Genomic DNA, 26,971 nt, shown 5'->3' on the forward strand with positions numbered 1-26,971 from the left:
CATCAGGAAAAACACATGTGGGTTGATTCAAGGTCAAACAGGCATGCTGGTACATGGCACCTGACATTGAGTTTCGTGAGGAAGTAATCAAGAATGGGTGAAGCAGTGACTCTGAAGCCAACCCTGGTGATGCAGAGAAGAACTGGCCTAGCACCAGCACAGACAGCTGAACAGACACTGGAAAGGGGAAAAGCCTCGTAAGACCATCAAAGAGCACTGTCCAGCCAACACGCTATCTGTTGAAAACGCCTGACCAGTGGACTCTTGCCTACAAGAAAAAACACCGGATGCAGTTTGAGAAACCCAATTTCAAATCCAGAATATGAACAAGAGGGGTAGTACAGTGGGGTGGACGGTTGCCTTGTATATGGTCAATCTGAGTTCAATTTTCAGAATTTCAAATGGTCCCCTGAGCACCATCAAAGTAAAATCCAGGAGTAAACCCTGCACACTGCCAGGTGTGTACCACCAACAAACATACATACATATATATGGAGTGATAGCACAGCAGTAGGGCATTTGCCTTGCACGCAGCCAGTCCGGCCAAGCCGGGTTCGATTCCTCCGCCCCTCTTGGATAGCCTGGCAAGCTACCGAGAGTATCTCGTCTGCACAGCAAAGCCTGGCAAGCTACCCATGGCATATTCGGTATGCCAAACACAGTAACAAGAAGTCTCAAAATGGAGATGTTACTGGGCCCGCTCTAGCAGAACGGATGAACAATGGGAGGACAGTTGTTTTAAAATATGCATATATAATATATGAAGTATATGTATTATACATAATAAAATCATATAAATTATATATATATATCAAATTTATATCTATATACATGTATGGACACATAAAAGTAAGTAAGTAAGTAAAGGCCCTCCCGTTGATCATCGATTTGCTCGAGCGGGCCCAGTAACGTCTCCATTGTAGACTTTTGTTGTTACTGTGTCTGGCATATCGAATACGTCAGGGGAGCTTGCCAGGCTCTGCCGTGCGGGCGAGATACTCTCAGTAGCTTGCTGGGCTCTCCGAGAGGGGCGGAGGAATCGAACTCGGGTCGGCCATGTTGGCTGCGTGCAATGCAAACGCCCTACCACTGTGCTATCGCTCCAGCCTGTACACATAAAAACCTAGAGTATATTTTCTGACCCTACTTTGGAGCCTTTTTTGGCCTTTAAACAGATCTGAATCCTTTTTAACATTCTGGTGACTACTAGATTGATGGAAATTTGCTAATTCCAAATACAATGCTTATTCTTTTTCTCTGATATTATTGAACTCACGGGTGGAATCCAAGAACTTGACGAACCTTGTGAGTAATCACAGGTAAATGGAAGGGCGGGCTGGGATGTGAGGAGCCTGGGGAGTGCTGGGATGTGGGGAACTGAACCATATTCCCAACATTTGTCAGACATTTGAATCAAGGGGCCCCTTCTATCCTTTCAAATGTCTTTCTACACACAGTAAAGTTCATTTAAACAGTTTCCCGTAGGGGCCAAAGAGGTAGGAGAGTAGGGAGGACATTCCTCTTGCTTTACCTTTAACAGGCTCCCAGAGCACCACCAGGAATAATCCCTGAGTATTTCTGGGTGGGACTCAAAAGACGGCGTGTGCCCAGAACTGCAAACAGAGAAGCGACTGAATGCGGGACTGTGTGACCAAGCAGGCAACGCTCGTCAGATCAGAAAGGACAAAATAGGGGAAACACATGTCCTGGGATCCTAGTCACTGCAATTGACAGGGTGAAAACGGGCCAGCACACTTGGGGGACCTGTGATGTGCATCAGGTGGGAATCCAGAGCACAGAGAAAACAAGGCCTGTGCACCTCCACTGTGGCAGAAAAATAAACAGGAAAGAAAATAAATTAGCAGGATGAAGTAATAGAACAGAAGGCCGGGCTGTGAACCCAATCTTCCCATATGGTCCCCCAAGCACTGCCAGGTGCAACGCCACAGTTCAGAACCAAGAATAATCCCTAGAATCACTGGGTGTAGCCCTCCAAACAAAACAAAATACCCAGACGCAAGTCTTCATCCCCCAGCATCCCATATGGTCCCTGAGACATGTCAGGGGTCATCCTTAAGCACTAAGGTATGAGAACTCTTTACGTTGGGTGTGGTTCAAAAGCCAAATACAATACAACTGAAATAAACATAGCCTCATAAGGAAAGTATCGGGCCCTCCACCAAGGAGGCACAATACAGGATCCTTCCTTAAACAACTCAGAGACATTTGGCCCAAGACGACTGAGCGCTCCTGTCTCTGCATCACCTTATCTTGTCACTCTCTTCCTACCTAGAGATGGGATATCCGATGGCATGTCACCATGTAGTCCTGACTGATTTTTTTGAGGATCAGAGACCTGGAAGAAGAGTCAGAGCAGTGAGCACTGGAGAGGAGCACAACCCCCAGGCCTGACCAGGGCACTGGCTCACAGACACACCTAGAGGACACTGCCTAATGCTTGAGTCTATCAGGGGAGGCAAAATGGGTTGGCATCTGTGCTGCCTTTCACAACACAAGCTCTGTGTTTGGTTACAAGGGAGAAAACTCAGCCCTGCCTTGGCCTGAGGACTTCTCCCTGGGTCCCAAAGAAGGTTCTCACAGGCACAGCCAGGCACTGACTTGGATGGCAGATCATGTGCATCAGCGCCCCCTGCAGGCTGGCAGCAGGGCTGCCCCGCACAACCATAGCCCAGAATAGTGGCTCTATCACGGAGACAGCCCTTGTCCTCTTAAAAAAACCACTTTATACACATACACACACACACACACACACACACACACACACACACACCCTTTACCCCAGGTACTCACCTAAATAGATATAGGTATACACAGGGCTTTGCAACGTGATGTGAAGAAGCAGAAATTCCTGTTCCGCCAGACTCTAAAACTAATAGGATGTTTGCTTGTTGACACCAGTCAATCCCCTGCATCCCTATGCATCCCTATGGCCCCCAGAGTACTCCAGGCAAAATACTTGAGCCAGGAGTCAGAGTAAGCCCTCAGGGTATCTTCACACATGTAGATCCCCCAATTCCCCACACCAAAAATAACCCCCAAAGGAAACTAAAACCCCAGTCACCTTCAGATCCACTGCTCCAGGTGGCCCCATCATACCACGGAAGCCATTGAAAAAGCCGGAGGGTAATAGGATCTCTTACAATTGCAGGAGCTGCAACTCTGCCCAAAGTGAATCTGGAGATTTTACAGCAGTGAGACTGGGGTCAAGGTCCCAATGTAGGTCAGCTGAATGTCAGGATGGCTAAGCCCTTGCCCTTCGCAGGTCCCTCACCCGTAATACCCACAGCCCCTGTGCTCAGCCCAGTACCCACACTCCGATGCTCCATCACAGAGCTGTAGGCGATCCTGACCCAGGATCATTCACTCACATCCTCCTCCCCTGCACCCTGTCAGAGATCCGCCTCGCCTCAGGAATCACCTGATATCAGGGATAAGTGAAAAACAAGTGCAAAAGTGCCCCCAGCTGACAAGGAGCCACAGCTCAGTGTGGAGACGGGGAACCGCCAGCCGCTCACAGGAGATCACCCCTGTTCTGCCAAAGAGTCAGCCTCCAGAGTCCCACTTCCTCACAGGGGCCCGACTCTGTCCTTTACCCACATGAACAATGACACTGACCCAGTTTCCAGGAATAGAAGCACCAGGGAGGGCTTCCTGTGATGTCACTCTGTTTCCGCAAGCAGCCTTAAAGAGCCAGACTCCAGATGTGGAGAGAACCATTATGCCAAACCAGGAGAATCTGTCGTGAAAGGGGGACCGATTCACACACACAAAGGGGTGGAGAGGCAGCTCCTGTACTGGCCTACAGCCTCACAGTGGAGGGCTAGTGATGGGTAAGAATCCCCTGGTCTCGTACTGGGGAAACAATGAGCCAATACTCTCACACAAAGTGCATCATGAAAATCGCAAAGTAAAACAGGCAATAGAGAGCAGGTGGTGCATGGGACAATGAGTTTCTCCAGGAAATAATCAATCAAGGTAGGATGAAAGCAGTGACTCCAAGCCAGAACAAGAGCAGAGAGGTATTGGCCTAGCAGTAGCCCAGAGTGCTGGAGAAATGGTGGAACAGGAGCAAAGGCTCGTAGGAACATCAGAGAACACTGTCCAGTCAACAGTCTATGACTGAGAACATGCGAGCAGTGAACAAGCACAAAAGGGCCTGCCCCTCAAGCTGGAGTGCCCCGGCTCTTTCAGGGCAGAGAATGGGAGGGACTGGGCGCTCACGAACCGCCACTCGCGTCCTGACAAAAATAGGTCTTCACAGTCCACTTTCCGAGAAGGGCCGCCATTTCCTCCTCTACCATGAGACCAATAGCGGCCTGAGTCAGGCAACCACAATGGGAAGAGAAAAAATATCCAACGGTCCCTGGCCTGGGACGCCACTTCCACTGCTGCCGGAACTTGAGCCTTAAAGGGCCCTGGTCCAGATGCAGAGACCCTTTTTGCCCGCCCAGGTGAATGTGTGCTTCAAGGGGGATGGACGGAACAAAGGTGTGGAGAGTCAGCTGTGGAGAGTGGTAGGCAACACAGTGGGAGGCTGGGGATACGAAGACCCCTGATCCTGTACTGTTCAAACAATGACCCAATGCTCTGACACACAGTCCATCAGGGAAAACGCAGCTGGGTTGATTCAAGGTAAAACAGGAAGGTTGCTACAATTCACCGGATACTGAGTATCTTGGGGAAGTAATCAAGATGCGGTGATAGCAGTGACTAATTGCTAATTCTAAATATAACACTTACTTTTTTTCTGTATTATTATTGAACTCTTGGGGAACACGACCAACCTTGTGAAAAATCACAAGTAAACAGAATGGCCTGTTGGTTTGTGGGGAGTTGACCCATATTCCCAGCACTTGTCAGACATTTGATTCAAGAGGCCCCTTCCATCATTTCGTATATCTTTCTAAACACAGTAATGATTTAAACTGTTTCCAATAGGGGCCAAAGAATAGGTACAACAGATATGACTTTGGCTTGCACCAGCTTTAACAGGGTTCCCAGAGCACCACCAGGAGTAATCCCTGAGTATGACCCCCCAAGACTGGAAAAACAAAGCTTAAAATTAAAAAAAAAAAACCGCCTTCATGGCACTCCACTAAAGAACATTGCCAGGGCCATTTAACTAAGATAACACTTTCTGAAACATTTATCCTTAATACTGATACAACGCTAACCAGTACCTGAACACCTGGGAGGCAGAAATGACATGGGGGAAGAAGGTGGTGACACAGCCCACCTGGATTCAAACCACAGTACCCAATAATGATCCCGAGTCCCCCAGGTATGGATGACTGAGCTGAGAGCGATGAGTAGGACTCAGCTGGGTGTGGCTTCAAAGAACATGAATCAAGAGGCCCTGAAGAATGAAGGTGTGGCCGGTTTTCTGCCATAATCCCCCAAACCCAGGGCCTCAAAGTCAAGTCACAGGGTCTGGAGCAATAGTCCAGAGGGGAGAGCTTTTTCCTTGCACGGGGCAACTCAGTTTCAATCCCTGCTATCCAATATGGTCATCAGGAACCGCCAGGAGTAACTACTGATTTGGAGGCAGGAGTAACCCCAGAGCATCGCTGGGTGTGAACCAAAAAGCAAAAAAAAATGTCAAGCCAGAGTCACAACAAATCATAAGACAGTGGTGAGCCTTGACAGCCCTGAGCGAACTGATTTTTGCCTTTCTATTCATTTTTTTAAAATTTTAATTAGTGAGACAGCATGAGGTACAGTAGTAGACTTACAAATTTTTGTGCTTGGGTTTCAAGTATACAATGACGAAATACCATCCCTCAACCAGTGCCCATTTCCCACCACCACGGATCCCTGTATCCCTCCCACCCCCATCTCCTCATATCCCACCCTGCCTCTGTGTATGGGCATTCTCTTTTGTTCTCTCTCTCCTTTTGGGTATTGTGGTTTGCAAAAGAGGCATTGAGTGGCAATCATGTTTGGTCTATAGTCTACTTTCAGCATGCTTCTCCCATCCTGGGACGATCCTCCCAACACCCATTATTTGGCGCTCCCTTCTCTGCCTGGGCTGCCTTTTCCCCTAGCATGTGTGGCTGGCCTCCAAGCCATGCAGCAAAATTCCTGGTACTAATCTCGGCCACTCTTGACCTTGACAGCCCTAAGCAAAGGGGATTTATTTTGCATTTTTATTCACATTCCTCTTAGCTTTCACAAGAAATGTGAAAAGTACATGTTAACATCAAGTTCAAATTCGAGGTCCTTGGCATAGACTTTCCCTTATAGACTGACATCACAGAAAGTTTGTTACACACTAAGGGATTATTTCCGTCCTGGCTGCACTTTTGTAGCACAGCATCCCACGGTACAAAGAAAAGACACTTTCCCAAAGGGGCCTGTTTTGACATTAACAATTGTTATTATGGCATTGAGTTATTTAATATGAATTTTACGATGTTTCCTAAGACCAGAATGAAACACAAAGGCCTTCCCACATTCTTGACATATATAAGATCTCACCCCAGTGTGAACTGCCCTATGTACATATAGGTCGGAGGCCAGACGGAAGGCCCTCCCACATTCCTTACAAACAAATGGTCTCTCTCCGGTGTGAATTCTCACATGACAATTACGATTTGAGGCAGAAACAAAGGCCTTCCCACACTCCTTACAAACATAAGGTCTCTCTCCAGTGTGCTTTCGCATATGCCGAATAAGGCGTGCGGATTCCACAAAGGCCTTTCCACATACCTTACATCCATAAGGCTTCTCTCCATTGTGAATTTTCATATGTCGAGTAAGGCCTGAGGATACAACAAAGGCCTTCCCACATTCCTTACAAACATATGGTCTCTCTCCAGTGTGATTTCCCATATGACGAGTAAAGCTTGAGGATTCAACAAAGGCCTTTCCACATACCTTACACCCATAAGACTTCTCTCCAGTGTGCTTTCGCATATGCCGAATGAGGTTTGCGGATTCCACAAAGGTCTTTCCACATACCTTACATCCATAAGGCTTCTCTCCATTGTGAATTCTCATATATCGAGTAAGGCCTGAGGATACAACAAAGGCCTTCCCACATTCCTTACAAACATATGGTCTCTCTCCAGTGTGAATTCTCATATGGTAGGTAAGTCTTGAGGAATTAACAAAGGCCTTTCCACATATCTTGCATCCATAAGGCTTCTCTCCATTGTGAATTCTCATATGTCGAGTAAGGCCTGAGGATACAACAAAGGCCTTCCCACATTCCTTACAAACATATGGTCTCTCTCTAGTGTGATTTCCCATATGACGAGTAAAGCTTGAGGATTCAACAAAGGCCTTTCCACATACCTTACACCCGTAAGGCTTCTCTCCAGTGTGCTTTCGCATATGTTGAATGAGATTTGCGGATTCCACAAAGGTCTTTCCACATACCTTACATCCATAAGGCTTCTCTCCATTGTGAATTCTCATATGTCGAGTAAGGCCTGAGGATACAACAAAGGCCTTCCCACATTCATTACAAACAAATGGTCTCTCTCCAGTGTGAATTCTCATATGGTAGGTAAGTCTTGAGGAATTAACAAAGGCCTTTCCACATACCTTGCATCCATAAGGCTTCTCTCCATTGTGAATTCTCATATGCCGAGAAAGGGTTGAGGACACTAGAAGGCCTTTCCACATAGCTTATATCCATAAGGCTGCTCTCCTTTGTGAATTCTTATATGCCGACTAAGGTTTGAGGAATAAGTAAACGCCTTCCCACACTCCTTACATATATAAGGCCTCTCTTCAGTATGAGTTTTCATATGCCCGGTGAGGGTTGAGGATCGAGTGAAGGCCTTTCCACGTGCCTTATATTTATGAGGTTTCTCTCCAGTATGAATTTTCCTGTGTTTAGAAAGGTGTGAGGAATAACCAAAGACCTTCCCACATTGCTCACACACATATGCTTTCTTTCCAGTATGGATTCTACAATGTTTTAAGAGGTCTGAGGGTCGAGTGAAGGTCTTCGCACAGTCCTTACATGTATGCGGTTTCCCTCCTTTGTGGATGTTCATGTCATCACATTGCGGTAATGCCGGATTCAAACCACGATCTTGCTGCTGACACTCCTGGGGATTCTCTCCACTGTGGGTTTGTAAGGGAACATCATGGTCCTGGGAACATGGGGAAGCTCCCCCATATTCCTTACTCTTGGACAGCGTCAATCCATGGTGACACTGCTTGTGGGCCTTTCGGTGTGAAGGACTCACTATAAACAGTGCTTCTCTCCCATATTCTAGGGTCTGCCCCAATGTTGCGGTTTGTGTCCATGGTCTGAGAATAAAAGACTGTGTGAACCTTTTCCCACGGGAGGGATTCTTCAGAGTGAGGTTGCTCTCTCCATTCTGATCACCCTCAGAGGCTATCCTGCCTGCCTTGGCATCCCCGTGTGGCTGAGGGCACAAATGCACACTCGAGACTTTTTCACAGTGTGAAGGGTCAAAGACATTCCACTCGGGCTGGCTGCTTCCCTGTAGAACAGCAGAAGATTCCAATTATCGTTCTATTCCTTAAGAGTCTCCATGTTACATGAAATTGATACCTGCAGATTGGTTTCTAACATTTGTACCACACCAATGCAATTCCCTACCGGTGGATGGCATTACCATGGACTAACCTAATGTTTCTGTAAGACACACATGGAAAATTGATGAATGTGGGGCCATTAATTTGTTAAATCAAATGAAAAAGCACGGCATTTACATGAAACATATTACAATTTTTTTAGGTTTTGAGCAGAGATGTCAGCACCCAGTGAACATAAGGGTCCTGGACCTCAAGCATCATACTATGAATTTCCTTCCGGCCATTCCTGGCCCTGCACTTTAAAAGTAACATGCTGGTCCACTGACATTTTCCGTTAGTAGTATAATACTAATAATTAGTATCATAATAATGACATCATATTATCTCATTCCTACTTTGGACAAACTGTCAGGCTACCGAATGTAACCAGCTCACACGGCAGAGTCTGGCAAACTCCCCGTGCGTGTACACAATATGCCAAATACCAGTAACAATGAAGGGTCTCATTCTCCTAACTCTGAAAGATCCTTTAATATGGCACTTTTTAAAAAAATCTCAGGGCTAGGACGAAGGAGACGTTACTGGGGCCTGCTCGATGCAATCGACGAATAACAGGATGGTTGTGACTGTGATTGTGATTATAATATTATTTCCAAACTTGCAAATCTTAGCAACTCACTCATACTGACTAACTGAGTTCCCAAATCCTGAAGCCGTGCTTTGAGTTCTGAAACCAAACACAATATACAATGTAAGAACTCTTCGAATGAAACATCCTTAACCAGGCAGTACAGCTTCAGGATATCTCTATGGTACTCACAGTCCAAAGTATCCCACAGAACAGGGAAGGTCCCGGGGAGGATTGCTGTGAAAAGTTTGGCAATCCCAAAAGATATATTTTTTTCTTTTTTGTTTGTTGAACATACGCAGTGATGCTCAGGGAACTATATGGGATGCTGGTTATTGAACCAGGTGGACAGTGTGCAGGACAAGCGTATTTCCTGCATTACTATCACTCAGAGCCAAAACAGCTTCATTATGGCTTCACTTATTAACTAAACAAAAAGGCAAAAAAAAATTTCAAGATACAGCGACATTATAGGCTGTACAGACAGGCTGGTAAGGGAAAGACAGGGGGACCAAGAAGTGAGAATTTCATGGACTGCCAGAAGAGGAAAAATACTGTCAAAGCCAAGAAAGTATAGCAAAAGATTATTCTGTGACAATTCGTGGGAGCGAAGGGCAGCGTGAATGCAGCACAGATGCCTGGATCCAGGAACCCAAGGATATCAGGGTCAACAGCGCATTTCACATGTGCTCAGGGCACCCACACACTGCCCAGGGCCTGAGCCAGGGAGGGTTCTCAGACACTCACCTGCACACATGCCTCTCCTCCCCAGCTTCAGGGTTCCTCCTTCCAGCCAGATGATCACTGCAGGCTTCACCCCAGAATACCCTGAACCTCACAGAGATGGAGCATGGATTAGTGACAAGGAAAACATGACAAGAAAACCCCATGTGTCCCTATAAAAATTGAGTCAATTACTGGAAAGGCATGAACAGAATCTGCACTTCTAAAATGATCCAGATTTGGAGTTATCCAAGAGCTAAGATTCAGGACTTAATTTAAGAGTTTAATATGAGGCCCCAGAAAACACGACAAATAGTATAGCCTGGGTCTTAAAGGGCCAACAGGGATTTGATCACAGCACAATACATAGTATTTTTTTCTCTAGTTTTTCTCTAGTTTGGGATCCTCAGCTGGGGATGTTCAAGGCCTCTCGCTCATTGTGTACTCAGAAATCAACTTTTATGTTGCTTGAGGATCACCTGGGATGGAGAGAATAAAACACATGTCCAGAACTTGCAAGACAAGAAACTGTCACTCTTGGCTTGGCATCACGTGCAATGTACTGAGCCTGCGTGAACTGATGCCTCAGTGTAGTAAGCCCCAAAGATTACCAAATCCAAACATGGCCAAAGATGACGAAAGCCCCAAATTGGTTTTAAAAATAAACATATAAAAGGAAGCAGACAGACAGCACAGCAGGTCAGGAATGGGCCTTCCTCAAGGTCAATTAAAGTTCGATCCTGACATTCAGTAGGGTCTCTCAAGCCATCAGATGTGAACCCTGACTGCATAATCAAGAGGCAAATCCTGACTCCTGATGAACCAAGAACCACCGGAAGTGACCACGAGCACTGAAATAGAGCAACAACAGATGGGGTGAGACCCTAAGAAATAAATGAGCTATGTTGGGAGCAATATTACAGCAGGCAGGAAACAGACAATACACACACGTTCAGGATTGATTCCCAGCAGCACACAATGTCCCGGACCACAACCAGGATGAATAACTGAATATTCAGCCAGAAATAATCCCTAAGTATTTGTAAGTATAACCCCAAACCAAATCAAAACAAAATAAAAGGGAATGCCCTGCCACAGAGGCAGGTTGGGCAGGGGGTGGGGGGTGGGAGGGACACTGGGATTAGGGGTGGTGAAGAATGGGCATTGTTGGAGGGATGGGTACTCAATCACTGTATAACTGAAAGCTAAGCACAAAATTTTTTTAAGTCTACAACTGTTCCTCATGGTGTTTCACTAATAAAAATTGTAAAAAATAAAAATAAAATAATACAAATAAAAATGAAAAGGTAAAGGCCCTCCCGTTGATCATCGATTTGCTCGAGTGGGCCCAGTAATGTCTCCTTTGGAGACTTTGTTGTTACTGTGTTTGGCATATCGAATACGTCACGGGGAGCTTGCCAGGCTCTGCCATGTGGGCGAGATACTCTCGGCAGCTTGCCGGAATCTCCGAGAAGGGCGGAGGAATCGAACTCGGGTCGGCCATGTTTGCTGCGTGCAAGGCAAACACCCTACCACAAACTGAAATTGTGGGCCTGATGCAATAGTACCGGGATTAAGACAGCAACCTTTTAAGCTGCCAAGTGTGTTCAATCCTCAGAATCCCATGGCCCCTGAGAACCCCTGGGAGTGATCCCTCAGCACAGAGACAAGAGGATTAGGTTGTGCCCCAAAGAAAAACAAAACCAAAACAAATACTAGAAATTATATGTAGTACAAGAAGTGATCAGAGAACTCAGCATTGGCAGGAACCAGGAACTTTTTAGAGAGACCTGAGCGACGGTTACAACACGTGGGGAGCTTGCCATGCATGGGGCTAACCTAGGTTGAAAGCCAGAACTGCAGATTCATGCAAACCCACAGAGAGTGATTCCTATGGAAGAGCTTAGAGTAAGCCCTGAGCATCGCCAGGTGGGCACCAACAAGAAAACCAGGGAAGGAGCTAGAGAAACAGCTACTGCATGGCTGTCCTCCCCAGGACAGTCACAGCTACTGTTGGACACACAGTCACAGCCCGGCACAGGGAGCCCACATGGGTATGTCCAGACAAGGTCGGCCCCGCACTGCTCTCACCAATGGCCCACAGGTGCTGGTAGTTCTCCAGCATCACATCCTTGTAGAGCTTTCTTTGAGAAGCATCCAAGCACGCCCACTCCTCTGGGGTGAAGAGCACGGCCACGTCGGGGAAGGTCACCGTGTCCTGAACTGGCATAAAAAGGGGGCAGGAGTCAGGGTCTGACCCCACCCTGTTCCCTGGACTGTGAGGTCAGGACCCCAGGGCCCTGGAGGGGCTCACGGTCTGTCCCCTCGGGAGGAACCAGCCTCCATCTGAACTACTGGCAAACGGGTCCCAACTTCAAAGACAGCTGCATCTATGAAAATGTGAGGATGCTCTACTAGAAGGTTCCTGAAGGTGGCAGACTTGCTCCTGATGTCAGGGAATTCCACCACTGCTCCTATGAGCACTGCAGCGAGTAAAAACTGAGCACACAATCACTGGGAACCAAATGAGTGACCCTGCTTTCAGGTCAAAACACTAAACATACACCCCTTGTATCCCACAGTCACTTGAGCTGCAAGCGCACAAACAGGTGTAGCACACCCGGGGACCCATGATGCACATCAGGCACAGAGCCAAGAGGAAGCCCTGAGCATCTCCCCTGTCGCAAAACTAAATACGAAAAGAAACAAAGCAGCATGACTGTGTAACAGGACAGTGGGATGGGGATAGTTGGTAGGGCTGGTGATCCCCGCCATCCCATAGGGTCCCCTAAGCAGTCCCAGGTACAATGCCAGAGTGCAGAGACAAGAGTATAATCACCAGAATCCAGGTACAATGCCAGAGTGCAGAGACAAGAGTATAAACCCCAGAATAACTGCGTGTGGCTCTGAAAACAAAACGAAATACCCAGACACCAGCCTTTGATGCCCAGAACCCCATATGGTCCCTGAGACATGTCAGAAGTCATCCTTGAGCACCAGTAATCTTTGAGCTGTTGTGGTCCAAAAGCCAAATACAACAAAACTGACACAAATGTGCCCTCATACTGCAGATAGCCAGGTGCTCTGACAAGGCGGCAGGATCCTTCCTGAGCAAGTCAGAGACAGACAGCCCGGCAAGCCTGACGCTCCTGTCACTGCTTCACCTCATTTTGTCACTCCTACCTGGCGTTGGTGTGTCCGATGGCACCTCATCATCTTCTCCTGCCTGTTTTTCCAGAGGTTCAGAGACCTGGAGGAGAAGTCAGAATTGTGAGAACTGGACAGGAGTAAAATCCCCAAGTTCTGACCAGCCACACCCTCGGGCACTGGCTCAGAGACCCGCCTGGGGAACACTGCCTGATGTTTCTTTCTCCCCAGGTGAAGCAAAATGTGTTGGCATCTGTGCTGCCTTTCGCGACACAAGTTCTGGACTTGGCTACAAGAGAGAAAAGTCAGCCCTGCCTTGGTCTCACAGGCCCAGCCAGGGAGGGACTCTGAGACCAGGAAATCCTGTGCATCTGGCCAGCAGAAGGGCTGCCTCCCCCCGCCGGTGATAGAGCCACATTCTGCACTATGGGGGGGATGGAGAAGTAGAACAGTGGGTAGGGCGTTTGCTTTGCAAGTGGCAGACCTGGGTTCGATTCCCAGCATCCCATATGGTCCCCTGAGCACCGCAGGAGTAATTCTTGAGAGGAGAACCAGGAGTAACCCCTTGCATCGCTGGGTGTGACCCAAAAAGCAAATAAATAATTTTTTTAAAAAATTCTACAGACATACACTTTTACCAGCAGTGCACGAACACACAAGCGCACACAGACACAACCTTTACCACCAATACTCACCTCGATAGCCAGCAGTCTGGGCAGGACTTTGCAACTTGATGTGAGGAAGCAGATATTCCTATTCCGACATACAGTAAACCTGTTAGCATGCTTGCGTTGCTGGCACTAATCAATCTTCTGGGTCCCCAGGGCCCCCAGAGCACTGCCAGGAATAATATCTGAGGCCAGAGCCAGAGCAAGCCTTTAGGATATCTCCAGGAATGCAAAGCCCCCCATTCCTCATGCCAAAAGTAGCCCCAAAATGAAATTATCATTGGCAAACCCTGGCCACCTGCAGATCCACCGCCCAGGCCTGATCCACGAGGGCAGCCAGTGAAAAAGCTGGACGACAACAGGGTATCAAGTCTTTGGGGGGGGGGGGGGGGCGAGGCTCTGCACCTCAAAGTGAATCTGGAGATTCTACAGCAGCGAAACTGGTGCAAGATCCCAACATGGGTCAGCTGGGAGGTTCGGTAAGGCTAAGGCCCCACTCTCGGCAGCTCCTGCACCCCAAGGCCTGCAACTCCCGTGCTCAGCCCCACACCCACCCGTGGCTGCCCCAACACAGAGCTGAAGGTGACCTTGGCCACTGCAGCCCCCCCCCCAGTATAATGCACTCACACCTGCAACCCCCGCCTCCCACTACAGCCCTTACGAACCTCCCAAAGCTCCGCGCTCCCCAAAAGACCCCATCATACCTTTGAACCACTGGATATCGGGGAACACAAGAAAAACAGGTGCAAGAGGCCCCTTGAGCTGGCGCGGTCCCACAGCTCAGTGTGGAGATGTGGAGGCATGGGGCGCTCACGGGAGGCCACCCCTGACCTGCAGTAAGACAAAATAGGCCTTCAGAGTCTCGCTTCCTCCCTGGGACCCTAGTTTGTCCTTTAGCCACGTGAACAATGACTCCTGAGCCCGTTTCCAGGAAGAGAAGCACCACAAAGGCCCCACTCTGATGTCACTTCCGGTCCTGCAAGCAGCCTTAAAGGGCCAGACTAAGCCCTCAGGCCAGTTCAGCTTGTCCTTCCCCATGGGGGTCCTGTCTCTTAAGCTGTAACAGTTTGCATAAAGACCAGGCATTTCTGCTTTCTAGAATGTCCCATTTGAATGCCAGAGGAGTTTTGCCACTTTCTCCAGGTCCATCCAACTCCCACGACAGGACCCCCTTTTGGGGCGTTAGGAACTACAGCAACTGAAGCCTAAGTCAAGTATGTATGACATAGAAATTATGCCCAGCAGTAGATATATTTCAGAGTCAATCAACTCCCAAAGCCTTGGACTGATGTCTTTCTGTGTTTAATCGAAGAGCACTGATCTATAGTAAAATATAAAAAGACTACAGGGGAAATAAAAAAGCAGGTACAAATACACAGCACTTCAACTACAAAGCAGTACAAATACAAAGTTGAGAAATACCACAAAGTTATGGCTTATCAGTAATCAAGAGTGACTTGGGGAACTGAGACAATGAGAGGTAAAATATAGAGAAAAGGTAAACGTGAACTAAATTAGGCATGTTAACAAGGAAGGATGTAAGCTTCTCTGGAAGGAGGAAAACCAGCAATTCACAGATGAAGACGGAAACACTTTGGGTTAAAATCTAACAGATCACAACAGCCTGAACCCTGTTTCCTTCTTCGATCCTCTGTCACCCTTCATCGGCCAGGGTTGGGAGATGAATCATGGCCATCAAATGCACTCCGCACAAGCTACATTACTTGAAAACAACTCTAAGTACCTCAGCATAACAGTTGGGGATAGCCTGATCAGGGAGAGGTGAAGAGTCAAGCTGCATCCCAACTTGATTTTAGGATACAGAAATTCTAATGTTAGAAAAAGAAATGTGGCGGCAGAAAGGCAGTAACCTGGGAGGGGCACTTCCCTTGCTGAACCAAATCAATCCTTGGAATCTCATATCACCCCTAAAGCACTGTATCATTGTAGCACTGTCATCCCATTGTTCATCTATTTGCTCTAGCAGGCGCCAGTAACATCTCCATTCAACCCTTGAGATTTTAGCAGTCTCTCCTTACTCATCCTTCCCAATGGTGCCATATTGGAGGCTCTTTCAGGGTCAGGGGAATGAGACTCATTATTGTTACTGTTTTTGGCATATTGAATATGCCATGGGGAGCTTGCCAGGCTCTGTCGTGTAGGCAGGATACTCTCTATAGCTTGCCGGGCTCTCCGAGAGGGATAGAAAGTGTATATTTTACTTATATTAAACATTTAAAATATATCATTTTATTTATATCAACTATATGAAATGTATTAAATAAACATATGAAATATATTAACCTTAAAGAACCAACAGAAATAATTCCATAGTGCTGTTCCTGGAGTAAGCCTCAATCTTCCACAGATCTGCCCAAAATTCAACCAAAAATAGCCCAAAAGCAAATTTTTATTTGCAAGCCACAACCATCCCTAGGGCTGCATCCCCAGGATGGCCCTGGACATCAAGGCTACTACTGAACAGTGACCCAGGGCTACAGGGTCGTTTGCCTTGGGGAGCTGCCACCCTGTCCCTCAAAAATGAACAGGTCTTTTATTTTTTTGGAGGCTCCACCAGGGATATGGAGGAGAAACTTCTGGCTCTGCGCTCAGGAATCCGTCCTGGTGGAGCTTGGAGATCAGACTTGGGTGGGCCACATGCAAAGCAAACGCCCTAACCGTGGTGCTATCACTCCCATCCTCGAAGTGAATCTGGAAGTTCTACAGCAACGATGTCGAACCAAAGGATCCAGGACAGGGCCCAGCGAAGCTCAGTGTTGGGAGGGTCGAGACCGCCCCCGCTTCCCCTCCTCTCTCTGTTACCACTGTGCTCATCCCCATGCCCATCTGCTACTGCCCATTTCCAGAGCTGGAGGAGACTCTGGCCACAATGGATCCCCAGGATCACGCACTGACACCCTCGACCCCTGTGCCCCGGTACAGCTCCTGCTATAACTCACCAAAGCTCCACGTCCCCAAAACATCACCCCTGCACCACAGGAATGACTGGAAGAAAGCGCGAAAGTGCCCCCAATCTGGCATCGCCCCTACTCTCACAGTGACGAGATGGGCAGGTGCCAGGCGCTAATGGGAGGCTGCTTGTGCCCTACCACAAAAGCAGCCCTCACAGACCCCCTTCAACGCAGGACAGACACTGCTCCCTTCACCCATGTGACAAATAGACACCTGATCCAGTGTCTGAAGCAAGAACCTTAAAACTCTGCTGTGACGTCACTTGCACCTCTGTGAGTGGTCTTAAAGGACCAGACACCAGGTGCACAGGAAACCACTAGAACAATGCAGGTAAATATGTACTGCTGGCTGGGCCAGTGCAATAGCACAGTGGGCAGGACATTAGTCTTGCATGCAGCTGACCCAGGTTCAATCCCCGGCATCCTTTATGGCCCCCCCAACCACTGCCAGGAGTAATTCATAGTGCAGAGCCAGGAATAACCCCTGAGCATCGCTGGGTGTGACCCAAAAAGAAAAGAAAATAAAGTGTACTGAAGGTGGAATGAACTCACATAAAGGAGTGAAGAGGTGGTGGCTAGAGTGACTGGTAACAAAGTGGGGGTCTGGAAGAAGAAGTCCCCCAATCCTGTATTAGCAGTGACTATGTAGCCAGCCCTGCAGATGCAGAGAGGAACTGATCTAGTAACAACCCTGAGAGCCAGAGAGACGCTGGAACAGGAGCAAAGGCTTCTACCCCTTAACAACACAAGAGCAGTGGACACTTGCCTACAAGGAAAACCCTAGGAGGCCGTTTCAAAAACAAGATTTCAAACCAAGAGTATGCGGCCAGTGGCTGGAGTGAGAGCACAGTAGGTAGGGCGTTTGCCTTGTATGCAGCTGACATGAGTTTGATTCCGAGAATCCTATATGGTCCCCTGAGCACCACCAGGAGTAATTCCTGATTGCAGAGCCAGGAGAAACCCCTATAAATCACAGGTATGACCCCCAAAAATAAAAAAGAGTACATGGCCAGAAGGGTCGTGCAGAGTGTTGGGCAACTGCCTTGAACTCGGTCAACCTGAGTTCATTCCCTGACATTCCCCAATGGTAGCATGGGAACCACCAGGAGTAACTCTTAAGAACTGTCAGGTTTTGACCAAAACTAAAGTATATAAAACAGAGCATATAGACCAACCCCCAGAAAGGAGGGGCTAACAGGCAGCAAACCACACTGGTCAGTCTGCAGCCTGGCTTGGCCTTTTGCACTTATCTACATGGTGTTTACCAATCTGGGGAATATTAGATTGTTAGGATTTTACTGCTTCCAAAGTAAAAATCTCAAAGCATTTATCCACAATGTTTGTGTAAATCGAATGGAAACCTGAATACAAGGACTGCATATATGCTACAGCAAGTAAAGTGCTTCCGTGCACGCGGCTGACCTGGACACCAAATATGGACAGCACAGCGGGATGTGGCTCCACGAAATGTAACACAGAAGGGCCTGAAGAATGAAGGTTTGGCTGTCTATCCGAGTCGAAAAGTTCTCCACAGCATCGTGGTTAATCTCTGCCATGATCCCCCACAAACCAGGACGTCTGAGCCAAGCCAGAGTCACAGCGACAAATGAAACTATGGTGTGCCTTGACCCAGCAAAATGCAATTTTTATACCTATTTATTTAATATTTTTATTGCTTTTTGGGTCACACCTGACATTGCACAAGGGTTACTCCTGGCTTTGCACTCAGGAATTACCCTTGGTGGTGCTCAGGGCACCATATGGGATGCTGGGAATTGAAACCGGGTCGGCCACGTGCAAGGCAAACACCCTACCACTGTGCTATTACTCCAGTCCCGACCTATTTTTTTTTTAATTTTTGTTAGTGAAACACAATGCGGTACAGTTGTAGCCTTACAAAATTTTGTGCCTGGGTTTCAGTTATACAATGATCGAGTACCCATCCTTCCACCAGTGCCCATTCTCGACCACCACTAATCCCAGTATCCCTCCCACCCCCCAAGCCCCCATCCCATCCTGCCTCTGTGGCAGGGAATTCCCTTCTGTTCTCTCTCTCCTTTTGGGTGCTGTGGTTTGCAACAGAGGCACTGAGTGGCAATCATGTTTGGTCTAGAGTATACTTTCAGCATGCATCTCCCATCCTATAGTCCCCACCTATTTACATTTTATTTAATTCCTTCCACCTTGCTTTATCACTAAGACTCATTATTTACCAGTTAACAGAATGTGAAATCCAAATGCCAGAACATTGTCATAGACATGGTCCAGGTGATAACCAGCAAGTACCTTTCCCTTATGGTACTAATGTCACAGGAAGTTTTCACACACACCAAGATTATTTCCTTCCGGACTGTAGTTTTGTAGCAACCCCCCACCCACTTGTCGAAACTAAAACTGTTTTACATAAGGGCCATGTTCTGACCCTGGCCATTGTTATTAGGGAATTGATTGATACAACATAACTTTTATATTTACTAAGGCTTGAGGGGAACACGAAAGACTTCCTATATTCCTTACCCACCGATTATTTTGCAGTATTAATTCTCTTATGCCTTAAAAGGCTGCAGGTGCCTTTAAATGATGTGTGTGAATATATATATATATATATATATATATATATATATATATATAGTTCCTCCCCAGTGTGACTTCTCCTATGCATAGTAAGGCCTGCAGATCCAGAAAAGGCCTTTCCTTTCCGCACTCCTGGCATACATGAGGTTTCACTCTAAAATGACTTTTCATATGCGTAGGAAGGGCTGAGGACAAACTGAAGACCTTCCCGCATTCCTTACACTTATGAGGTTTCTCTCCAATGTGAATTTTCCTATTCAAAAAGTTATGCTAATTTATTGAAAATTATCCTGCAGACCTTACATATGAAAGGCCTCATTCCTGGATAAATGTCTTTTACACAAAGCAAAGCTTGTGGATTGATTTAAGATCTTCCCACCCTAATATATGCTTTTTCAAGTATGAATGCACCTATGTTCAACAAGGAGTTAAGGGGAAGTGAAGGCATTGCCAAAGTCTTTACAAACATAAGGTTTGTCTCCAGTACGAAATTTTCTGTGGCTCAAAAGGCTTGCAGAATAAGCAAAGACCTTGCAACACTCCTTACATATATATATGGATTCGCTGTAGAGTGGGTTTTCTTGTGGACTAAAAAGTTTGAGTATAAAGTGAAGACCCGGCTGGAGCGAAAGCACAGAGGGTATGGTGTTTGCCTTGCATGTAGCTGACCCGTGTACGACTCCCAGCATCCCATATGGTCCCCTGAAAACCATCAGGAGTAACTGCTGAGGAGAGAGCCAGGATTGACCCAAAAAGGAAAAAAAAAAGAAAGTGAAGACCCTCCCAGAGTTGTGACATGAATAAAGTTTCATTCCTGTATGAACTTCCTTATACTCAGAACGAAACTGAGAAGAAATGAAAGGTCTTCCCAACTACCTCACATATATAAGGGTTTTCTCCGATACGAATTTAGTGAAAACTAAGACTTCAGGGATAAGCAAAGGCCTTCCCACATTGCTCGCGCATATAAGTTATCTCTCCAGTGTGAGTTTTCCTGTGCACCCAGGCTTGTGAAACAAGCAAAGACTTCCCAGTCCATACAAGCATATGGTTTCTCTCCAGTGTGACTTTTCCTGTGCATACTAAGGATACTAAGGTGCATGAGTCAGATAAAGGTCTCGACACATTCCTTACAGTCATACGAACTCCCCAGTATGAAATCTCCTGTGAATAAGGTATGCGGATCCAACGAAGGTCTTCCCACAGTCCTTACACTTAAGTGGTTTCTCTCCTGTGTGGATATTCACATAGCCCCGCCGGGGTGACACTAGACTCAAGAGTTTGTCCTCAGTGCTGACATTCCTGGGAATTCTGAGCACTGTGGGTTTCTAAAGGAAAGTGATGGTGCTGAGAACACGTGAAGGCTCCCCCACATTCCTTACACGTGGACAGGTTCAGTTCACAATGACTGCCTGTGGGCCTGTCAGTGTGAGAGACACATTATAAACAGTATTCGTCTCCCAGAAGCTGCCCCACTATGGAGGGGTTGTGTCCGCTGACTGTGCTGAACATCCAAGGATCTTTCCCTAGGGGACGACTTTGTCAGAACGGGCATACTCTTGCCATTTTCATCATCCTCAGAAGACAATGGACCTGTCTGTGCATCCCCATGGGGATGAGGGCAACACTGCTCACTTAAGCCTTTATCACAGTGTGCAGAAAGAGACATCCCACCAGGTCTGGCTGCTTCCACGTAGAACACCAGAGAAGGATTCCAATTATTGCTCTATGCCATGAGAGTTCTCATGTCAAAAGAAATCAAACTCTGCAGGTAGGTAGCTGGTGGGGTATGAGACAATGAGTATCTTGAGGAAGTAATTAATCAAGATGGGGCTAAAAGCAACGACTCTGAAGCCAGCCTTCGGGATTCAAAGACGAACTGACCTAGTAGAAACCCAGAGAGCTGGAGACACTGGAACAGGAGCAAAGGCTGGTAAGAATATCAGAGAGCACAGTCCGGCCAATGCTCTACCCCTTGACAACACACAAAAAGTGGACTCTCAGCTAAAGGAAAACCCCAGGAGGCAGTTTCAGAAACATGATGTTAAACTTGAGAGTATCAGGTTAGTGGTTTGGGTGCTTGCCTTGCACGCCGCAGACATGGCATTTCATACCTCACACCACTCATACTCCAAGAGTAGAGTACCAAATTTGAAGTGGTTTTAAAGTAGAAGGCAACCAATCTTAGAGGGAAATATATTTTTACAGATATATGTGTTTGTGTGTGTGTATATATATATGTGTATATATATATATATATATATAGAGAGAGAGAGAGAGAGAGAGAGAGAAGCACACAAGACTCAAGCCTTAACAACATATTAGTACCATCTTATAAAAAGGCTTAATGGCCTCTGGGTGAAATACACCAATCTTTACACACTCTCCTCTAACGAAAGTTTTTTTTTTTTTGTGCATTTTCAGTACTTTATTCATAAGAAACAATACAAAATAAATTATTTCGTTTCTGCTTTGGGGCAGGGGATGGGGTACAGGATGGAAACATCCAAAATATGGTGGTGGGAAGGTGTAATGGTGGTGGGATTGTGGCTGGAATATTAAATGTAATCAAATATTGTGAACTACTTTTTAAAAATAATGTAATTCTTAAAAAAGCAATGATGGGCTTGGACAAAAACACTGAGCACAAAAACCCGACGCCCAGGGACCATAATCACTAGGGATGAGAAGGGGACACTCAATGTCCAGTGAGCAACTCAAGGTTGTGTGTGGACATTTGTGCCTAGAGGACTATGAACTCAAGTTCAGGGCTGCCCCAAATTCCTCTCAAAGCAGGCAAAAGTGACCTAACTCCCAACACTTCTGCCAGACCCAAAGATCCTCTGCTCCATCTCCCTGGTACTGGCACATGCCCAGAACTGCACACAAAGCAGCGAGGGAACATGAGACTGTGTGACTGAGCAGGTGAGGCTCTCCAAAGCAGAAAGGATGAAACAGAGGAAACGCATGTCCGGGTTCCTGAATCACTGTGGCTGATAGGGCACATATGGGGCCATGTGGCCCAGGGGCTCCAATGCCTGTTAGGGATGAATCCAGAGCAGAGAGCAAGAGGAAGCCCTGAGCACCTCCACTGTAGCACAAAAATAAATCTGAAAGAAGAGCGATTAGGGCTAGTAAACCTTGTGTCCCATATGGTCCCCCAAGCACTGCCAGGGAAATGCTGGAGCGAAGAGCAAGAAGAAACCCCAAGATCACTAGGTGTGGTCCCCAACCTTCCCAAACAGAACAAAGCTAAAGAAGTCAGTCTTGGATCTGAGGTACCACACAGAGTACGAGACCTGGCAGGGATGAATCTTGAGCACTGAGCTGGGACTACTTCTCAGTGGAGTATGATCTAAACCCAAATACAACAAAACAAATAAACAAGGACAAAAGCAGTCTTAAAAAGAGTAGAGCCATGGGCTGGAGCAATAGCACAGCGTGTGGGGCATTTGCATTGCATGCAGCCGACCTAGGTTGATTCCCAGTGACCCATATGGTCCCCCGAGCACCGCCAGGAGTAATTCCTGCGTGCGTGAACCAGAAGTAACTCCTGTGCATCGCAGAGTGTGACCCAAAAAGCAAAAAAAAAAAAAAAAAGTAATGTAGGATGGCATTGCTTTGTCCTTCTTACACAAAAAGCTTAGCTTTATCTGGTTACACCCATCACAGTGCTCCTGAGGCACTTCCATTCCCTTGTGTTTATCTGTAAACAGTCTTCCCTATCTGTAAACAGTCTTCCCTATGCTCTCCTCTCCACCCAGTTAATCAGATTTCCTCCTAATCAGACTCTGTTAATTTGTAAGGTCAGATTCCACAGAAATCTATGATTTTATGAGTGAAATTTTGCCTTTCTCATCTCCTTATGCCTTATGAACAGTTTACTTTAATGCAATGCCCTTTTTGTATAGATACAGGAAGACCGTTAACATTATGCTTTGTAACTTAGGATTTGATTGGCTTTGAATATTATTCACTCCTGGGAATCTGCTTTCTCGACTTAAGCCTCAGTTGCCCTTAGTTCCTAACACCCCAAAAGCAGGATCCCGACGAGGGACTGAATGGACCCAGGGCAAGCGGTGAGCTACCCTGGCATGGAAATGGGTCAGGGCAAAATGCCACGATTCTTAACTATAAGTCAAGAGTTTGATCATATGCAAATGTCGCCATGAACCAAAACTGGCAGGCTACCGAATGTAACCTGCCCACACGGCAGAATCTAGCAAACTCCCCGTGGCATACCCAATATGCCAAATACCAGTAACAATGAAGGGTCTCATTCTCCTAACTCTGAAAGAGCCTTGAATATGGCACTTTTTTCAAAAATCTCAGGGCTAGGACAAAGGAGACGTTACTGGGGCCTGCTTCAGGCAATCGACGAATAACAGGATGGTTGTAATTGTTGTGATTGTGATTGATCCAAAAGTAATGATGAGCCTAGGATCCTGCTAGGGGTGGGAAAGACTATCTGGCCTGAGCACTGCAGTCCGAGATCTAGATGTCACTAGGAGGGCAATTCTGTAAGTTTAAGATATTTCTTACTGTATCCATACAAAATGATTAATATTATATATGCTTATATGTTTGCTAGACAAGGAGAGGAGAAACACACCAGGGAGAATCTGCTCTAGGGTGGATTGATCTGATAATGAGGATCTGTCCTAGGAGTGGATGTCCCCAGGGAAAGAGGGAAAGAATTCTACCCCTATTGATTGTGATTACACCTGTGTGTAATGATTACCCCATCCCCTCATGCTTTGGGATTTAACTGTACTGGAAGAGTGGGCTGGGGGGTCAGAAGGAAGGAGAAGGGGAGCAGAAGGAAGAGAAAGAGGGATCAGAATCCAGACTCCAGAGAAGGAGGATGAAGGGGGATGGAAAAGGAGAATGAAGTAGCATGGGGGAGGAAGAAGCAGAGGCGGAGAAGAGAGACTGATGTGGATGGAGAGAGGATTGGAATAAACTGTGATTAAAATCAACCAGTCTGGCCCTCTTTCCTTCCTTTGCCTGCCCATCGCCATCGACCTCCCAGCAGTGGAGGAAGAAGGGTGAGACTACCGAACGCCAGCGGTGGGAGAGATTGAGCCACCATTGCAGTGTGCAGTGCCCCTTTCATGAGTTTACACAAGTAGAGCCAGTGCTCCTTCCTGAAACAACTCTAGAGACAGTCAGCCCAAAAGGCCTAGACACTCCTCCCTGCATCATATCATTTTTCACTTTCCTCCTCTCTGTGGACGGTGTGTCAGACGGCACAACATCATCTTCTCCCACCTATAATTCCCGAGAATCAGCAGGAAGCTCCATGCAAAGATCAGTGAGCATGAGAGGTGCACAAACCCCAGGGCCCTGACCAGAAGTTTCTGCTTTGGAATCTGAAATTGCTCTCAGGGAGGGCAGGGCAAGCAGCTGACCTGCTCTCCTATCTCAAGGGTCGTAGTTCCACTTGAACTGAAAATGTTATGATATCTAAACATATAGTGGAACAGAGAAGAAATAGGCCCCAGGCCAGAACAACAGCATATTGGGGAGGGCACTTGCCTTGAAGGCAGCTGACTCTGGTTTAATCCCCCACATCCCATAGGATCCCCCAAGCCCACCTGGAGTGACTCCTGAGTGCAAAGTCAGGTTACTCCAGTACCCAGAGTACTGCTGCCTGTGGCCCCAAAACAAAAACACACAAGTAAAAAGTGAATTGTGTAGTTAATTGGAAAAAAGAACACAACTCTCTTTACTTTACCGAGCATAAAAGCATTTTAATGATGGCTACAGAGATAGCACAGATCACAAGGTGCTTGTCTGACACACAGGTAACAAGGGTTCAATCCCCATCACCCCACAGGATCCCCAAACCTAGAGCGATCAATGACAACAGAGCCAACGGTAAACTCTGCCAGGTGTGGCCGAACAAAAATAAATTTAGGTGCCAGAAATACATTCTGGTAGGGTATGGGCCTTGTACACAGCTGACCTGGGTTCGGTCCCTGGCACCACACAGGGTACCAAAAGCAGCAACCACAGGTTATGACCAGAAAAAAAAGTTTCTGTTCATGAGTCAACCTCCACCAGTCAGTTTTGGAGAATGCAGGTCAGACTTGGGTTTTGGAGCCAAAGGTGGCAGATCTTTGGGCTCACCCAGGTGGTGTTTGAGGAATCCTGCGTTGTGCAGGAGATTGTACCATGTCGCAGGCTGCTTGCAAGGCCTGGGCCTGCACTCCTGGCCTATCACTGACCCCAGTAATTCAAAGTCTATGTAAGTACTGTGAACCTTATGAGAAGGATACAGACAGAAAACAGGGATGAGGCCCAGCTGGTAGAGGTCCAGGCAGGGCTGCTGCCACCTGGGGCCTCCCAGTGCACAGCTGAGCCAGAAGTACTAACTGCAATTTCAAAGGCTTACAGGGGCCAGAAAGAGCACACAGTGAATGGCAGGGCACTTGTCATGCAGGCGACAGACTCAACTACACATTCTGAATCACCAAGGAGTGATCCCAGGGCACTGCTGGGTTTGGCAAAAGCCCGCACAGCCAATCCCCATCCTGCCCAAATAAACACAATGAGGAATTTATCTCCCAACAGCAGAGGTGTGAAATCTAATAATATATTCGCAAGGGTCAGTCCTTTCAGTTTTTTTGTTTTGTTTTGGGACCACACCCAGAAGTGCTAAGAGCTTACAGGCCAGGTTTTCAGACTATATTTTTTGTTAGTTTTTTTTGCTTTTGTGTTTTGATTTTAGGTCACACCTGGCTATGTGCAGGGGTTGCTCCTGGCTCTGTACTCAGGAATTACCCCTGGTGTTGCTCAGGGGACCATATGGGATGCTGGAAATCGAACCCAGGTTGGTTGCATGCAATGCAAACGCCGTACCCACTGTGCTATTGCTCCAGTGCCGTGGTTTTCACTACTCCTATGGGTACGTGATTTTATAAAACAAGAAAGGGATGAAAAATTACACTTGGGGCTGGAGTGACAGTACAGCGGTCAGGGCATTTGATTTGCACATGGCTGACCTGGGTTTGGTCCCTGGCATCCCATATGGTTCCCCGAGCACCGCCAGGAGTGATTCCTGACTGTAGAGGGTTAGTGCAGAGCCAGGATAACAACCCTTGAGTATCACTAGTGTGACGCAAAAAGCGGAAAAAAAAAGAAGAAAAATTGTATTTATCCCAAATGAAATTTTAAAGTCCATAATTTTGCTCAGAGCCTCCAACTGCTTCCTTTCCTCCTAACAGCCTCTTGTTCAAAGGACTCAAGAATGTTCATATCTAAGAACTTCCAATTAAGGTATGAACAGAGGAGTAAAAGGGAACACAGCAGACTGAAGCAGACACTGTCCAACTGAAAGCCCAGAGGGCCTTCCCTGGTACCCCTTATCCACTAGTCCCCTGGCAGGGCACAGAACTCAAGCACTGCCAGGTATGGTCCCAAATCTCACCTCATCTGCTCCCCATGTAGTGAGATAGACCCAGGGAGAGGAGCTCAGCGGGCAAAGCACCTGCTTTACCTTTGGGGGACATGGCATGGCTCCCCCTGCATCCCAGACAGAGATCGGGGGACAGACTCTGACTATCTCCAAGTTTGTAGCAAACGGGAGGAAAAGACAGGAGAAATACCCCAACACCCAAAAAGAAGTTCAAAGAATGCTCGTGTGTCAAGTCAAATTCTGGAGTGGGAGGGTTGTGGCCATACCTAGTGATGCTCAGGGGACTCTATGGCATGTCGGG

At 47.1% G+C, this 26,971-nt stretch overlaps 2 protein-coding genes across 2 annotated transcripts in view; one reads left to right on the top strand and one right to left on the bottom strand.

Moving 5' to 3' along the window:
* Positions 1–5,173: 5,173 nt before the first annotated feature.
* Positions 5,174–7,751, bottom strand: LOC130022017 (zinc finger protein 345-like; the record flags this gene model as incomplete). Its single annotated transcript, XM_056112741.1, has 4 exons — positions 5,174–5,209; positions 6,802–7,233; positions 7,402–7,557; positions 7,725–7,751. Coding segments are annotated over 4 exons (651 nt in total), but the record flags the coding sequence as incomplete, so codon positions are not given.
* Positions 7,752–14,162: 6,411 nt separating this feature from the next.
* The window catches only part of LOC130022018 (zinc finger protein 571-like), a 157,842-nt gene continuing 145,033 nt past the window's right edge, over positions 14,163–26,971 (top strand). The window contains exon 1 of the mRNA XM_056112742.1: positions 14,163–14,183. Within this exon, the coding sequence (XP_055968717.1) occupies positions 14,163–14,183 (21 nt within the window). The remainder of the gene's footprint in view (positions 14,184–26,971) is intronic.

The sequence above is a fragment of the Sorex fumeus genome, unplaced genomic scaffold (genome assembly GCF_029834395.1).
Source record: "Sorex fumeus unplaced genomic scaffold, SorFum_2.1 ptg000019l, whole genome shotgun sequence".
NCBI lineage: Eukaryota > Metazoa > Chordata > Mammalia > Eulipotyphla > Soricidae > Sorex > Sorex fumeus.